This window comes from Beta vulgaris, chromosome 9 (assembly GCF_026745355.1).
Source record: "Beta vulgaris subsp. vulgaris cultivar EL10 chromosome 9, EL10.2, whole genome shotgun sequence".
NCBI classification, from domain to species: Eukaryota; Viridiplantae; Streptophyta; class Magnoliopsida; order Caryophyllales; family Amaranthaceae; genus Beta; species Beta vulgaris.
Window position 1 is genome coordinate 54923469 of NC_079210.1, and position 17254 is coordinate 54940722.

Below are 17254 nucleotides of genomic sequence, written 5' to 3' on the forward strand. Positions count from 1 at the left end.
TTAATAAGAGGGAAATGTCTAGTTTTTATATAATAAAAAAATAACCCTAAGTTGATAAAACAAAAATGCAACCGTCACCACACTTTTTATTAGACATATAGATGTGACATTAAGTTTCAAACAAAAAAAAAGTTCAGCACCATCAATGAGCTAATAATTGTACATATGTCTAAGTAGCATTTTCAAGAGAATCTATAAGCACCTACAATGCATGCCAAACATTAATCCAAGGGAGCTAAGGAATTGACTTGCTATACATCGTCATAAATAATATTCTCCAACACCTCCTTGCTATGACTCTTCATAAGTCCTCACACACCTCCTTCGCATACTCTAGTTGCCAATTTGGATATTCATCCACCACATGTCAATCCACTATCACAAAGGTAATAAGGGAAGAAAAATTGACATCACTCTGACATGAGATGAAGCGAAATGGTAGAAGAGATGGAAGACAGGCATTGTAGACTTCAACACGAAAACTTAACTAAATTGCCATATGATCAGAATTCAGAAGTTCCATATAACAGCAATATCGGTTCAAGGATGATAATTGGAAGCAATTAGAGTTGTTCAAGAATAAAAAAAGAGCTTGCCCAATCATTCTTAATAGTGGGTACTTATCCAAAGCCGTGGTAAAGCACACATTTGAAAAGAGAAAACACGGTCAACATCAATTTGTGTAAGACGACCAACAAAATAAAAATAACTGAATATAATAGATCTCACTATTTACAAGGTCCGGGAATGAATGTGGTCTTGCATTAACCTTTAAGACGATCAGATAAGGTATTCTTGATACAAACATGCGGAAAACAGCGCACATCAAATTTTTAATTTTTTGTTTTCATAGCAAATCACCAATCTCAAATAGCCCATAATTCAAATAGTTGTTTCCCTCTATACTCTTTATTCTTGGTTAGTGTCAAATTTGATAACAAATAGACATATCACCCAAAACAATCAAGGAAACAATTGTAAACAGACCAGATTAAGTGCATAGGAGTAAGGTAGAAGGGAGGTGCTAACCAAAAGACGCAGCGCCATGGTCCCTTTGATGATTGAAAACTTCCAAGCAACATCACCCATCCTCTCCATTCATCCCTATAATTTCCAATCCCAACTTTCTCAGCCAACAAACTCAGCGTATAAAGAAAGGTTAAACAGAAAGAAAAATAAGGGGGAAATGTTAACCATCTAATTCCTTGAAATTTACATTGATGAAAAAGGAGATATTAACATAATATTGATCCAATTAACAAACAAAAACAAATGAATCGGTGTGAAATTGAGTAGCTTAAAGCAATAAAACATTCACAACAATCATAAAAAATGTAGAAACATGTCCTGGAAATGGACTCACAAAATAAATATTAGCGATCCTGACAAGTACGACAGAAGGTACCATAGAAGAGCTCGGAAGGGGCTATAAGGCGGGCAGTCAATCGAGGCGTAGTTGCAGCAATATTGAAAGGTAGAAATGACTGTGTGCATCCTAATTCTCCAAAGTTCCTACACACATTACATAATTACATTTCAATCAGACCACACAAAATGATCTCCACATTTGAGCAGTAAATAAAGACATCCTTATTCAAAAGACCACAAAAATTCGCCGAATCGGAATCGATTGCAAATAGTTCCTAGAGTATAAGATTACAAATCAATCAGGAATGCAGGAGAGCTCAATAAAAATACTAATCCTAAATTTGATAACTAGAAACTGCATATAAATCAACCAGCAAAACAAGCGCCATTGACAAATATATAAATGCAGAACTATTTACAATACTAATAGTATGTAATAAGTAAAATGAATTGAAAAGTAGAATTATGACCTAGAAGGAGTGAAGGAGAGACGGCGAGTGCGGAGGCGAGGGGAGGAGATGGGAGGAGGGCGGAGAAGAGTATGTGCGCGGGCGGAAGAGGTTCTGGCGGAGGACATGAATGACCTTGAGAGTGAACTAAATCGTGCAGCTGCGGCCATTGTTGTTGTTGTTGTTTTGCTCAAGTGATAGAACGAGGGGCTTTTTAAGGGTTTTAGGACTTCTGGTTAGGACTTTAGAGAACTTTAGGGGGCGTTTGGTTCATAAAGTGGTATGAGTTTGGAATCAGGAATGAAATCAAGGTGGTATAGGTTTGGAACTTGATACCTGATACTATGTGTTTTGTTTTATTTGGGAAGGGATTTTTTTCTTCTATTTGATACCTTGAGGTATTGGTATGAGTCCTATTCACCTACCCCCTTGGGTTTCTAAACCCCATACCTTATGGGTTTGAGGTATTGGTTTTAAATCTTATAATTTTGTAAACAAACACTAGGTATGGGTTTTGCATATTCTAAACTAAACCCATACCTCATACCAAAATCATATGAACCAAACACCCCCTTACTTAACTAGGATGGCACATATGTTGATGGCTACACTAAGGGAAGTGATGTGAATAATAGGTTATATGTTCGAATTTCTTTTCTCCTTCTTTGTACTGTCTTAGTGAGTCATATGGATAAAAAAACATATGTTGATGGCTATAAATTAAATTTGGATTTACACAAGTTAGGATTGGATTTGGATTAATAATTACACTTTAAAATTTTGGATTAGGGTTATGGATAATTGGAATAATTTTTCAAGAAAATGCTTAAATAAGAAAAAAAAAACAAATTGTGCCATTTTGCAACTTATTTCCCTGGATTTTTTCATGTGTACTGTTAATACATAATGTTCTTGGTTCAAGATATAAAAGTTAACAAAATTAGCATTACAAAGGAAAAAAATTTTAAGGATTGGATTTTTATTAATAAAACTGATAGTCAAAGTAGCGTTTGTACTTTAATCATAACCGCCAATTAGATTACTGGTTTTACTCTTAGATTAGTCATGACTATATATTTTGTGAACAAACAAGTAATAGCTAGCAATTTGACCGAGAGATGTAATTTATAAATAAATTAATGTTCCTTTTTTCTTTAAAATCAAAGGAAATTTGCGAAAAAAATTGGGATCCGAGGAGCTTTCTAGTTGCCATGAGTACATAACAATTGTTTTTAATCTTGCGCCTTGTATATTTAGATAGCAATTTATGCCTAGTGCATAAATCGGGAGTTACTATTTTTTTTTCCAAAAAAGATGTTTCACTTTTACTTTTACGTTAAGATGAAGTCCCATACAAGTATGGAGAAAAATTGGGAATCCCATATTCAAAAAGGGTTCCTAAGAATATTTATGTGTCATCATTTCTCCTCTAAGGCTCTAATGCAAATGCTCTATTTTCATGTCAAACCCCTCAAATAAAAAAGCAATGCAGTTACAAGGTATCGAACATGTGACCTTTGAAATGAAAAAAAAAAAAATGAAAGTTTCACCATTGACGCAACATAACATCATTATTTAATATTTCAAAATAAAATATAATAAGATATTGTAATTATATCTCATTAAAAAACTTACACAAGTAGTTAGATACCTAATACATTAATGATAATAGAATATTGTAGACATAAACTCATACTCCAATTTATTGTATTCTTCAAATTATGACGTTAATTTTTTCATCACAAGACAAAAATTTACGAAAAGAAACAATCCGGGACATCACCCGGGGAACTCACTAGTATAAATATATTAAAAGGTATTCTTAACCAAGGAACGAGGCTACGTGACGCCCTCCCTTAAATTGTTTTAGGGCTTTGCTATTTGACGCCCTAGTATTTCCTACTAACACCCTAAATACAGAGTTTTTATACTATGTATATATACCTCCATTTTTTTCTCTCCTTCTTTTCTTCCCCTCCTCCTCTCCCTTCACCACCAAGGCACCAACACTGCTGCCACCACTAATACTGCCGCCACCAACACCACTAGTGGGTAATTATTCCACATTTACCAAAAATCACTCAATTTCCATTCCTTCTTCCACACCACCCTTGGCGCCACCACACTACCACCGGAACACCAAATATTTTGTCTCCCCCGTCGTACCACCACAACCATCACGCATCACCGGTGGAGGCGTCCATGGTTGACGCCTCCCTTCTTTTTTCAAAAAAAAAAAAATCACTGTAAAATGTAAATTAAGAAAACAGAGAGAAGGGACAGTGGTGGTGCGGCGGTGGTGAGAAAGTGGTGGTGCGGCGGTGCGAAAATGGTGGTGCGACAATGGTGGTGCGGCGGTGGTGTGTCAGCATCGGTGCCCAGTGGATATGGGAAAGAAGTAGAAAATATGAAATTATAAAATATGGTATATAATACGTATTTAGGTGGCGGCAGTAATTAACAATTAATTTAACTTTATATGTTCCCTATAAAAATATTAATTTTCTACCTATGTTTGCACGTATTGCGTGCATATAAAAACTAGTATTAATAACGAAAACTATGAGGATCTAGATACAGCCCGGACCTTAAAAAAACTAGACTTGGGCTTTATAACCCGTCGTCGCCGACTCACATGAAATGAAACACCGATATTAATAACTATTCTCTTTTCTTCTTTAAAAGACTATTTTTATACTGGCGTTCTTCGTCGTCAATCTACATATAACTCGTCAAAGCTGCTAAATCTTGTGCTTCATTGATCATCATTCAAATAATTTGTGCGCTTTATTTATCTTGTAGTCTGGGTGCAGGCAAGTTAATACCTAATTTATTTCTCCCATCTTCTGTTCTGAGTATATTTTTTCTGGGTTCTAAACCCCAAATGTTAACAATTTGACTATAATTCTTGAAGTAATTTGTTTGAAAATTAGCTGATATAGCCTCTTTTTTTTTGCAGCTAAATTTTCTTTTTCCCACATTAAGAAAACAGTGAAATCCAAGGTGGGACAAATTCTTAATTTCCAGGTAAGATATTAATATTGTTATTTGGGTTTTTCACTAATTCTGAAGCTTTATATGAATTCGATTTTTGTGGGATTTCTTTTATGATGTTATGGACTAGTTTTACCCAATTGAGTAGCTGTATAATGAGGTTTAGGAATTAGCGGCTACATTGAATATTGCTTTGGATTTTTGATATTAATTGCGATCCACAATAAGATTAAATTATTGAGAAACTGTTAAAAGTATAAAATGAAACTATGGTAGTTGAGTAACTGCCTTTTACTCACACTTAGGCGCTATGTTACTCAGACTTGGATAAGTCTACTTGGATTCGGGTGTAAGACTCGGCTATTTCGTAGAATAATGTCATGTTTATTGTTTGAAATGAAGTATCCACGAGCCGTGTGTTGTGTCCGACACACTATAGGAGTCGACGTGTGACACTTGAGGTAAATGAAGGTGGCGAAGTAACAAGCTTAGGGGACTTGAATCGAACAAGGGTGCTGATGGAGGGCGATTTTCATTTTGTTGTAATTTGATGTGTAGGTGTTCAAAGGTTGTATATTGACCGTTAAGTTAAATTGGAGAATAAAAGAGGTTTAACGTAGCTTGGACTTGGAATTAGAAGTATTGGGTTGTTTTTTAATATTAGTTGTATAATAATTAAGGTAGCTAATAGCGAAATGTAACTCATTATAGTTTCATGACTTTTTGTTGGAGTGGAATTGTTCAAAGATCGCATGTGGGGGCTTTTGAGCTCCTTTCAGGAATCGACCTGTCGTTGCCTCCCATGTCGTATATAAACGGACATGATAAAATTTATTGCCTGCTGATTTTACCTGATAGAACAACAAGATTAACCATTTGGTGCTTGATTGGACTACATTGTGCTTCTATGTTTAGTAGCTGGTTTTAGCGAAAGGTTCTCCCCTTTCCGAAGGCTGAAGTTTTGCATATTGCTTATGCTTATGAAATGTGGTCCCTGACCTTCCCTTGGGGATTGTCTCGGAGATGCCAAAAGAAGTTGGGTTTACCCTTAGTCCAGTGGCATTGCTCACGCTGTGAATCATAGCGGTATTGATTCACCAAGTGCTGGGATTTAAAAGGACCATCATGCTCCTTACTCATTTTCCAAAGATGCTCTGTTATTTTGGTATATATCTTCTGCCCTTTTTATATTTTGTGATTGATTAACGCCAACCTATCCTGTCTCATCCAGGCAATATGTCTGGTCGATTGCTAAGAAAGGTTCTGAAAGAACACGAGCAGAATCAGAAACAAGAGAACAATGTTACGTCAGAAGAGCTAGAGGAGAGGTTTGATGATGATGAGTCTGACACTGAAGCTCAACCTAAGAACCCATTTGACCTCCTCAATGATGATGATGATGACCTCGGGAATGGCCAGGTTCCATTTCATTCTTTTATCACTTCTCAATACTTATTTTTCGCTGAAAGAAGTTTTTATGGTAAATTATCGTGCTTCCAGAGCATAGTTTTTTTCATGATGTGAAAAATCTTTCTGTCTAGTTCTGTTTAAATATTCTTTACTACTGTGATCCTCTCCTTCTTATTGATTACTTGAGTGTTCTTTTCATTTCACCAACTGCATACAAGTACCAGTTTATGTCTCCTCATCCGCTCTTCAATTGTTCAACATTTCATAATTTCTAACCGCAGGATGATGAGTCCAATGATGTAGAGGACCCCTTGGAAGAAAATATCAATAATTCAGGATCTGTTATGAGAAGCCCTGTTCCTACAGTCCCAGCATCGAATAAGAAATCAAAGAAAAAGAAAAAGAAGAAAAACAAAGAGGGCTCACTCCCAAATGCTAATGGATCTAAAAAGTTTGTGGAGGCTGACTTAGAAACCTTATCTATTGATAATTCTTCCCATAAAGCTAGCTCCAGTAAGGACGTCAAAGTACGTGATACTGTTATCAAACACTCCAAATCCTCCATTCTGAAGGTGGATCCTAAGTTCTTGAATGCTGATTATGAGCTACGCAGAATATTTGGCTCTAAGGTAGTGAGCTCATTTGAGAATGCTAATCAAGCTGGCACTTCTAGGCAAGTGCGTGGTGGAAGACGTGGAGGGTACAGTCATAGGAAGTGCATTCTCGTCTCCTCATCTGAACACTGGCCACGTTGGGATGGGTCTCTGTCCATGGAGCTTATAGAGACTAAGGACAACAACAATTACTTCAGGTAAATGTGTGTTATTTTTGTTTGCTATATTGATAAAACAGTGTAATGTATTATGTAACCATTTAGTTAAGCTCATCGAGTTTCCTTTTACGTCCATTGCTTTCTCGGATTGCTTATTGAATGATGCCTTTAATGCATGCTTACCTTTGTGAAAACCAATAGCTACAAACATGTCTCCAAGTCTTTAACCACTAATATGATCTAACCGCTGCAGAATATGTATATTTTGTGCTCTTTCATGTGCTGCAGCATGCCTCCTGAATAATGGCTAAGTTTTTTATTTTGTTGGGGGATGGGGGTGAGGGGGATTAGTAAGCTTTCTTTATGGATACTCAATGAAACTAAGGGTCATATTTTAACTTTTAATGGAATCCTTTTCAATATTGTTATCAGATATGAATATGTAGAATAGATCGATGGCAAATTGTTGTGACACCAGTTACTGGTTAGATACATGTGTGGCTGTGTCCCCTTTTATGAGAAGTGAAATATAACTCCTCTGTTGAAACGTTTAATAGTCATTCTTTATTCTTGTACATGCGTAGAGAATATTTCTAGGAAACCCGTGTACCAGTGATTCAGTTAAAACTTCCTAGTTAGGTTTCTGTCTCTTCACCTTGAAAGAACAAGTATTAGGAAAATAAGGTCCTATAAGTTCAGATATGTTCAGACTAGTTCCAGTAAGCTCAGTTCAGCAATATTCAGGTGAAGTGATCACAGTCTTAGTACGTATTACGTAGCATATTTTGATTCAACCTTTTGCAACGAATTTAGGCTAAACTTATTAGCTGAGAAGCAGAACGGTTGCTATTTCAACTTTCAACAGTTGGTGAGATGTGGTTTCACGCACTATGTTTATGCTTCAAATTAAGTTGGTGAACATTGAAACATAATCTATAAACTTCAGAGACTAAATTTGGGAGAAATTCTTTTATTTTTGCTATCACGTTGTAATCCCTTCTGTTTCTTTTGTGATGTAGATATGTGCACTCAGCTTCTTACAGCCAAGCTCAAAGGGGTTTTGAAGCTGCAAAGTCAATCCATGATCTGAATGGCGTGGCAAGCATTTTGATGCACCATCCTTACCATGTAGATTCACTCATAACATTGGCCGATTACTTTAGATTCTCAGGTGAACATCAAATGGCAGCAGATGCTATTGCAAAATGTTTATATGCCTTGGAATGTGCGTGGCATCCTATGTTCAGTCCTTTTCAGGGTGATTGCCGACTGGAATACACCCATGAAGTGAACAAGCCATTGTTTTCTGCTCTTTTTAGTCACATGAAGAACTTAGACAGGCGTGGTTGTCATCGATCGGCTTTAGAAGTCTGCAAATTGCTACTTTCACTTGATCCTGCTGATCCCATGGGTGCAATGTTCAGTATTGATCACTTCGCCCTGAGGGCAGAAGAGTATTCATGGTTAGAACAGTTCTCCGATCAGTATCAAAGTGATAACTCTTTATGGAATTTTCCAAACTTCGCTTATTCTCTTGCCATTTGCCGATTATATCTTGAGCGTGAGTCCTCTTCTAAGGATGTTAAGATTGACTACGACCAAGAGACTTCTTTTGGTCTGATGAAGCAGGCTTTGATGCTTCACCCTCCTGTTCTTAAGAGGCTAGTGGAAAAGGTCCCCTTGAAGGACCAGGCATGGATAACCATCACGAAAAATCCTTTCTTCAGATATGAAGATACAGGAATCCTCTCTTTGGATCACTTAATAAGGATTTATGTGGAGAGGAGTTACATTATCTGGAGACTTCCTGATGTGCAAAAATTATTGAAGGATGCTGCTCTAGAAGTGATTGAAACCCTGAAGCATGATGCAAGTGAAGCCAATACCTGGGCTTGTGTTAGAAAAGAAGCGTTCCCCTCAGTGAAAAATGAGTAAGTGTTATGATTGTGAAGAAATTACTGTGACTTAATACTTTACCTTCAGGACCCCATAAATATGAAGTTGCTTTGTCTTGGAGCCATAATATGTAGATTATTATTCTGTTCTGATTTCAGAGATGCAACCCCCAGCTCCTGCTACTGAAGTCTAATTATGTTCTATGTTCAACTTTAGTGATGTGACTTCTTGTTCCCTATGAAGTTTCGGGAACAACGCTCTCTGATGGTTGAAATGACTGTCAAGATAAATTGATTCTCTAGTATAAATTTTAATCATGAAATGTGTGAACTGCATAAAATGAGCTGTCAAGGTTCCTGAAATTTTTTGTCTGAAGCATAGTTCTATGCTGTTGGTGTGTATTGTCATGCGTGCATATACTATTACGTGAATTGTTGAGTGTACAGTGAAGGGAGAATATGCTGTTTATTCTCTTCTGGGGAGGGGGAGTGACAGGGTCTTGACATCTAATGCAGGAAAATTGTGAGAATTTTGTTTGCTTAATCATCTTACGTTGATTGATCATAGCAGTCATTTCTTTAATTAATTTAGTAGTTCAAATGTGTTTCTTCATGCAATGATTTCCCCATATCTGCATTCCTTCTTTTTTCCCAGGTATGCGCACTTGATGGTTTCAGATTTCTCTGATACTGTAGCGACCATGCCACCTGAAAACCTGCAAAATTTTATGATGGTAGACCCAAGAATGAGAGAAATGGTGGAGAATCAGAATGTGGGTGCCAATGTGCAGGTTCGTGCCCCACGTGAGCTAGCTAATCGGAGTCCTTTGTCTGTGTTATTTGAATCATTGCTGCCGTGGGTAGATTACGGAGCTAATGAAGATGGCAATGATCAACCCAATAGACATGATCAAGATAATGAACATCTTTGATTCTGACGGTCCCCTAGTTTTCAGGTGATTTTGAGACTGGAAATACTTTTATACTTGTATACATTAGTCCATCTAGATCATTTATTTACAAATTTACGTAGTGAATTTAGGTCTTTTAAACAGTCTTGTGACTATACCTTGCCCTCTTTTGCATAGCTTGACATGCCAACTCTTCATATTTGAGAGATAATGTGCATACAACCTCCAATTTTCTGATGTTTCATCGATGCGAATCTACTTCAAATTATTCTATTCTTCCTTTACAATCTCCCTTCAATGGGTTTAACCTGTCCGAGGTTTTCTGATGTAAATTTCGTTGGTCTACAGGTAGAGAAGTGAGTTTTTCTTTTCTTAAGATTAATTTAGAATTCCTTAATGCTTTGAGGATAGAGGTAAAGAATAAATATATATTTCAATGATCATACATTATGCTGGTTACAATTGGGAACCATAAGAATGAGGAATGAGGAACTGACATTCCTGCGAAGAATCAACAGGAAGCAGTAAAAAAATTATGCCTCTGCTATAAGGGATGCTTAATTCCTTTCTGTCTATTTATGGAAGATTGAATCTATAGGAGAGATTCTGTGTTCACACACTTCAATTGCCTATCAAATGTGTAGACTGTACCAGGTAAGATTTTTGCAACCATTGCTCGACCTCTATAATTTAGTCTCTTCACAGATTTTGGTCCATTTGACCAAAGGCCGACTGCATGCAGATCGCCGTTAGTCCAGCATATATTGACTGTCATACCACCCCGAGCCCTCAATCCTTTGACACAACCGTTAGCCCATTTATCTCTTGGAAGTGCTGGCAGCAAGTAGAGATCTTTCACAGTGCTCTGAACAAGCATTTCTGCTATTGCAGCAGAAAACCCGAAGTTTGCATCAATTTGAAAAGGCGGGTGTGCTGCGAACAAATTACTATAAACCCCTCCTTCGAAGCTGCCTTCACGATCAGGGTCCACCAAATTAAACAAATGCTTGACCATCTGATACGCGTGCTCACTGCTACCCAAATGTGCCCAGAGTGCAGCTTTCCACACCGTAGACCACCCAGGACCATCTTCTCCTCGTTTGTGAAGGCTGTAATTTGCAGCTTTGCAGAGATCAGGATTTTCATTTAAAGTTATTGAATTCCCCGGAAATATACCAAACAAGTGTGACACGTGTCTATGATGTGGGTCTGGGTCCTCAAAATCTTGTGCCCATTCCATAAGTGAACCATCTCTAGCGATTCTATAGGGTGGTAGTTTTGCCTGAGCCTTCACAACATTTCTGACAAGATCATCTTCAGTTCTTCCCAATTCCTCAGCAGCAGAAACAACTATGGCAAATACCTCTTTAGTTATTGCCACATCCATGGTCGATGAATAGCTCACACTCGCAGGCTTACCATCCGGAGCTGTAAACATATGTTCAGGAGAAGTTGAAGGGTTAGTTTGTAAAAAACCATTTTTTCCCTTAATCCACCAGTCTAACAAAAACGAAGCCGCTCCTTCTAGTAACGGGTACGCCTTGTGTTCTAGAAAATTCTTATCCATTGTATAAGTATAATGTTCCCATAAGTGAGTAGAAAGCCAAGCTCCCCCCATAGGCCACAAGGCCCAAACTGCTTGCCCGCTATCAGGTGAAGTTTTCGCCCATATATCAGACACTTGGTGTGCAACCCACCCAGTAGCTTTGTAGTTTACATTTGCGGTTTTCTTCCCATTGATTGCGAGGATAGATAAGTAATCAAACAATGGTTCTTGCAATTCTTGAAGGTTGCAAGAAAGTGAAAGCCAGTAGTTCATCTGAAGATTGATATTCAGATGAGGAGCACAGCTCCAAGGTGGATAGATATCCTTATTCCATATTCCTTGTAGATTTGCAGGTTGAGTTCCAGGCCGAGAACTGGAAATTAACAAATACCGACCGTACTGAAACAATAGCTCCACCAAAGATGGATCTTGATCTGTTTGAAATGACTTTACCCTCTCTGCTGTAGAAATTTTTTCATCAGTCTTGCTGTTTTTTGACAGCTGAAGTGAAACACGATGAAACAGTTTCTGATAATCACTCAAATGACGGTCATAAAGAGCGGAGTACGAGATTGTATCCATCGAATTTATCCTACTGAGAGCTTCTGAAGTCGGGTTTTTCTTGGAATCTGAAGGTTTGATGAGTGGTCCATCAAATGAAGATGATGCTGTTAAAAGAATAACGGCAGAATCTGCATTTTCAACCCTTAACTTCTTGCCCTCTAGATTCTGTATCATTCCATTTTCTCCAATAATTTGCAGATTGAGAACCAAAGAAAACTGGATTCCTTTAGGATAGCCGATGCAACTTCCTTCCATAATGATCTGGTTTTTGCCATTAGTGTAGGAATGGTGATCCATTTTGCTAACTAAAGAGGCAGTGAAGGAGAGAGAACCTGGTTTGCTCGACGAGATCTTTGTCACGATCACTTGATCAGGATACGAAGCAAAGTGCTGCCTTGTGAACTTTACGTCGCCGATGGAGTAATTCACTGTAACAGTAGCAGTATCCAGATCTAGCTCTCTATGGTATGATTGTTCTATGTGTTCAGAACTGTGGTCATCAAAGTCTAGTATGAGATCACCCAAAAGCTGGTAACCCTTCACAATATAACAAGCATAGCGTTAGTTTGTATTTTAACCCTTGCAAAATTGCAATAGGAGGAAGGTTAAGGCCTTGGTTCTTATCTAATATCCATCCTATTTGGTCTTGGGTACCCATTTTACCTCTATACTTCCATGACCAATAATGATAATAACTTCTGTATGGACTCAGATGCTCATGGCTGGTTTGGCGTATGATAATACAGGGAGGTGATAGTGGTGAGCTTGTAGGTTTATATGTGAATAGAGTATCATCCCGGTGTATATGATAATGCTTGTCCATATTTACGCAATTTTTTCTTCATAAATTTCTATTATCACCCATTACCACTTTAGAGCTGGTTTTGAGTGCTAATGGAAAATTCGCAAAGAAACACACGGGTTTGAGGATGAAGTTACGTTACCATAGGCATTGACGTGAGACCTCTATTACATATTTACATAGGATTCCATTACCGCCATCGTTACTTATTACCGGCTATAAACAGGTCATTGGTGATGATCTAGATACCTCGCATGATAACCCTTCTATTAGTAGGAAGTTTTCATTTATATATAGCTAAAGCCGAATAGCAAAGTATTAGCAATCATGCATAAAAGTCATGAGTTTAGTCTTATTCTTATATGCTACATAATTAGCGTTAAATCTGAATATTCCTTGTTCTATCGTTTGCAACAATAGTTTCGGAATAGAAACATACACTAGATGAATCCCCAGAGAGATCCTTGTCTGCAAGAACAGTTGCTTCTGAATAGTTTCCATTATTCACGAGCTTTCTTACATTTGCTAATACCCGTGGAGTGTTTGGATCTGTGTAGTTTCCCGGGATGTCCCTCCAAAGTGTGTCCTCTGTGCAGTGCATCAAACAATGTTTGTTTAGACAAGCTCAAACTTCCATAACAAACCAAACTATGTTACTCATACTTTTCATTTCAACTAGGTATACTCAAAGCTTGTACATTTCTTATCCCTGAAGAATTTAAACAATCACGTCATGAAGTGACAAATAATTAAGCATGAGCGAGTTGCGAGTATAGGAGGCATTAGAAAGAATATCCATCACTTGTTTTTTCGGTTTAGAATCAACTAGCTACAAATGATATGAGTCACACAACCTTATAAGACGGGTGCAGATAAGGGATTTTCGACTTATAAACAAACTAACTTAGAGTTTTACCCAAAAAGTCACTACACGACCATTAATAACCAAAAAAAGAATCTAATACCATTGAGCTCTCACTTGATTCTCTTAATTAACCCTGATCTCTCGATTAAATAAAAGGCACTTGAATTTCACAATAAATCATAATCGCAACGATAGATAGCGTAGAATGTAGATACAAAGCCATAACAATGCTGCCGCCCACTAGTGAAATATACCAAATATCCAAACCATGATGACCAGCATAACTACCTACCTAAAGGGGAAATGCCGTGGAGAAAAAAACAAATTTCATTACCAAACACACCAACGACGACAACACCACCTTACATGTGATGTATGTAATCTTAGCTCGAAATATCAAAATCTTCCACAAATCATATAAACTACAGTTTACAGGGAAGTAAGTACTTCCTCCGTTCCATAATAAGTGAAACACTTACTATTTTAGAACGTTTCAAAATAAGTGAAACATACCTTAAATGGAAAAAAGAAAGTGACAAAATGACAAGAATACCCATCATAAACTTGTGTAATTTGTTTTTCTCTCTCCTACTTTTGATAACATAAAAGGATATTTTATGACTTTTTGGCTTTTGAAAGTGATGTTTATTAAATCTTGTGCCCAATGCCTATGTTTCACTTATTATGGAACGGAGGAAGTATACGACAAAGAAAGGGTAGTTGGTTCTTGGTTGGCGAAACTTTTGAATGGAAGATACATCTAACTGTTCATAATGTGTAAGATACATCATAATTTGAATGGAAGAATTATTACTAATTAACTACTAAGCATTGCCAAAATTAAGCTCATAATGCCAACTAGCAGCGGAATATCAAGCTAGAATTCATATAAAAAAAAGGATTTCTTAATATAAAGGCAACATTTATGAGAGGGTTTGATTTCTCCATATGAACTTTAATTTCCTTTTTGGTTAATTTTTGTCAAATATATTCTCATAAATCATGATTGCGTACTTAAAGGAGACTCATGTGGGATTCCAATGGTTGGAGCTCCAACCTGCCAATTTAATGTTCAAGAATTCGACTCTATCAATCCTATATTTGGGGTGTTTGTGTGCATTTTTGCTTCTGGATATAAATCTCCAGGGCTGGGATCTCCTTCTTACCCCCTAGCTCACGAGAGCTGAACCTGCTTGGACTAGTAAATTACCAAGTTACCAATATTTTCTCACAAGCTTGGAGTAGACATTCTAAGCCACATACAATGCATAGGCAAAACTTAAAAGTGCTAGTAAAATTCTAAACTCTATTCAGATCACATATGAGTGATTTAGTGTATATCAAAAGTTATGAGTGCTAAATTTTTAACTCTATTCATATCAAATTTTACATAATGTGAGTAGTTCATAAATCATACATACGTACGTCTCAAATGACTTGGTTACTAATCCTTTACAAAGAAATGGTATAGTAAGAGTAAAGTATAACATACATACCATTAAGATTAATAATCTCAGATGAAACTCCACCATGAATCATACCACCAAAACGACCATTACCAATAGGAAGAGCATCTGTCCAATTTCGAGCTGCCTCTTTAAATATAATTTTAAGAGGCCTTCTTTCTTCATTATCTTCCATAACTAAACTTGTTGAAGGTTTCCATAATTGTTTTTCTATAGGATTTTTAATCTTTATCCAATCATCATGTTCCTCCATTCCTCCAAAACGACCCAAAATTAGGAGAGAGAAAGAGAGGAAAATACATAATGGAAGAAGAAGAGAATTAAGCTGGAGAGGATCCATGTCATAACAATAATAAGAATAATAATGTAAAATTCTTATAGAGTGATGAGTCTAATATATTGATGCTCCTATGGCATAACATAACTTTTATGTATGTATATTTATAATTATTTGGTTGATCATCTAGTGGTGGTCCTTTGCTTGATGGATAATGTTTGGAGCTTGTGAATGACATAAGTTATACAGCAAACTTTGAGAACTAGAAAGCATTGGCATAATGAGATGTCAAAATGACATCTCATACAAAAAGACAAAATTTTTTTGGTACTAAAGCTAAATTATAGTGGACAGTAGTATCAAAATAGAGTATTTTGGTACTAATTCTATTTTGGTACCAACTTTCAGTTTTGTACCGAGGTTACTGTGACTTTATTTTGGTACCATTTTGACTTAGTTTTGGTATCAAAATTGTTGTCTTTTTGTGTGAGATGTCATTTTGACATCTCACTATGAGACACCTATAACACCTCGAACTGAGAGCTTAATAACTTTTTACTATATGTGCTTAGCTGTTTTTCGGTTATTATTGGGTTTGTTAGGAGAAAAAGGTTGTACTCTCTCTGTTGCTTAACGAAAGCATATCTTCTGTGTTTTTTCCACATCATTTGGATTTTTATTCTCTTCTTTAACTACTTTTTTGTGATTCATATGTATGAAAAATTAATATCGTATAAGTCTTGTTAATTGGATTTGTCTCTATACGTACTATCAAAAAATCAAGTTTTATAATGTATTTGCAATATATATTATCGCAAATTTGAAGGTGCACGTGGTTGCAAGTTGCAGCCTTCCTCATGGTGCACGGTACGAACGATACCAATATGCTATTTTTAAGAGACCCAACTCAATTTCTCTTTGCTTAACTTTTTGATCTCCTGCATATGTGTTGCAAAAAAAAGAACATTCAGTTTATTAATGAATATTGTAGGATAATGAACACACTATATTATTTATTGAACAATTGCAATTTCGAAATGAATATTTATGAATTATTTAAATTTCTAAATGTTTTAAAACAAAAAAAAACATTTAGTTGATTCCAATGAAAAGTGTAGTGTGATAAGCACATTCTATTTGTTGAATGAACAATTTCAATTTTAGAATGAACATGTTTGAATTATTTCAAAATTCAATATATTCACGAAATTTTCAAAATTCAAAATTACTGCTGATTCAAAATTCAGAATATTTACGAATCTTTCAAAATTCAAAATATGTTTTAGATGGATAATTGTTCATTTGATTCATTTTTCAATTTATGAAACCTATTAACTTATTGCCAAATTTTGGGCCAACTTTTTGTGTCCAAAACCTGCTTGTTTAAGATAAAAACAACTGTCACTTTGGGTAAAAATCGCATCACGTCAAAATTTGAACTAAAAAATCATTTTTACTTGCCCAAAATCCGTCCCAAACAGAAAGAATGGGGCTCGACTCCCATCCCCAAAATTTTTGCCAAGCCCATGCATTTTTCGGGTCGGGTCGGGCTCACTTTGATAAGCTTAGGGTTGATCAGGTCCAATCAGAGCTAATAAGTTCAATTTAGATAAATTCAAGTCAAGAGAATGTACCAAATAGTAGTAATTTTCAACTGAATGAAACTATGTTTCTTCAATTCTTTTAATCCCCACCCTCTTTAGTATCAATGAAATTAACTTTAATGATATTGTCCAAATAAAAAAAATCCAAGTCAAAATAAAATAAATTAAATATTATCAATTTACAGGTCGGACCATATAGAGAACTTGCCACTAAATAGTACTTGATTTAGTAGATGACCAATATTTCACAACTTCAAGGTTGGAATTCCCTTATCCTCGCCTTCCAAGGGGCTTTGCTCGAAGATCATGATTGTAAATTTTATTTCTAAGA

General features: G+C 36.3%; 2 protein-coding genes across 4 annotated transcripts; one reads left to right on the plus strand and one right to left on the minus strand.

Annotated features, from left to right (window-relative positions):
- Positions 1-4424: 4424 nt before the first annotated feature.
- LOC104904926 (uncharacterized) lies at positions 4425-10112 on the plus strand. The gene is made up of 6 exons (XM_019251518.3): positions 4425-4630; positions 4777-4844; positions 6043-6230; positions 6503-7032; positions 8013-8924; positions 9544-10112. Exons 3-6 carry the CDS (start codon positions 6048-6050, stop codon positions 9818-9820), a joined length of 1902 nt encoding a protein of 633 aa, XP_019107063.2. The 5' UTR covers positions 4425-4630; positions 4777-4844; positions 6043-6047; the 3' UTR covers positions 9821-10112.
- Positions 10113-10213: 101 nt separating this feature from the next.
- LOC104904927 (alpha-L-fucosidase 2-like) lies at positions 10214-15550 on the minus strand. 3 transcript variants are annotated; one of them, XM_057391703.1, is made up of 3 exons: positions 15073-15550; positions 13151-13299; positions 10214-12446 (listed from the first exon to the last, which is right to left on the minus strand). In XM_057391703.1, the coding sequence occupies exons 1-3, from the start codon at positions 15380-15382 to the stop codon at positions 10392-10394; spliced, it is 2514 nt and encodes an 837-aa protein (XP_057247686.1). In that variant the 5' UTR covers positions 15383-15550; the 3' UTR covers positions 10214-10391. The 3 variants fall into 3 exon arrangements, with proteins under 3 accessions (XP_057247686.1, XP_057247687.1, XP_057247688.1); XM_057391704.1 differs by having other exon boundaries at positions 13151-13420; positions 15073-15206; XM_057391705.1 differs by lacking the exon at positions 13151-13299 and having other exon boundaries at positions 15073-15255.
- Between the last annotated feature and the right edge of the window lie 1704 nt (positions 15551-17254).

Excerpts from the sequence above, each read along its gene's own strand:
- LOC104904926 (XM_019251518.3), top strand. The coding sequence starts at position 6,048 with ATGTCTGGTCGATTGCTAAGAAAGGTTCTGAAAGAACACGAGCAGAAT. Across the intron at positions 6,231-6,502 it reads ATGACCTCGGGAATGGCCAG|GATGATGAGTCCAATGATGT; the intron begins GTTCCATTTCAT and ends TTCTAACCGCAG. Across the intron at positions 7,033-8,012 it reads GACAACAACAATTACTTCAG|ATATGTGCACTCAGCTTCTT; the intron begins GTAAATGTGTGT and ends TTTGTGATGTAG.
- LOC104904927 (XM_057391703.1), bottom strand. The coding sequence starts at position 15,382 with ATGGATCCTCTCCAGCTTAATTCTCTTCTTCTTCCATTATGTATTTTC. Across the intron at positions 13,300-15,072 it reads TGAGATTATTAATCTTAATG|AGGACACACTTTGGAGGGAC; the intron begins GTATGTATGTTA and ends TGCACTGCACAG. Across the intron at positions 12,447-13,150 it reads TCTCTGGGGATTCATCTAGT|GGTTACCAGCTTTTGGGTGA; the intron begins GTATGTTTCTAT and ends TATATTGTGAAG.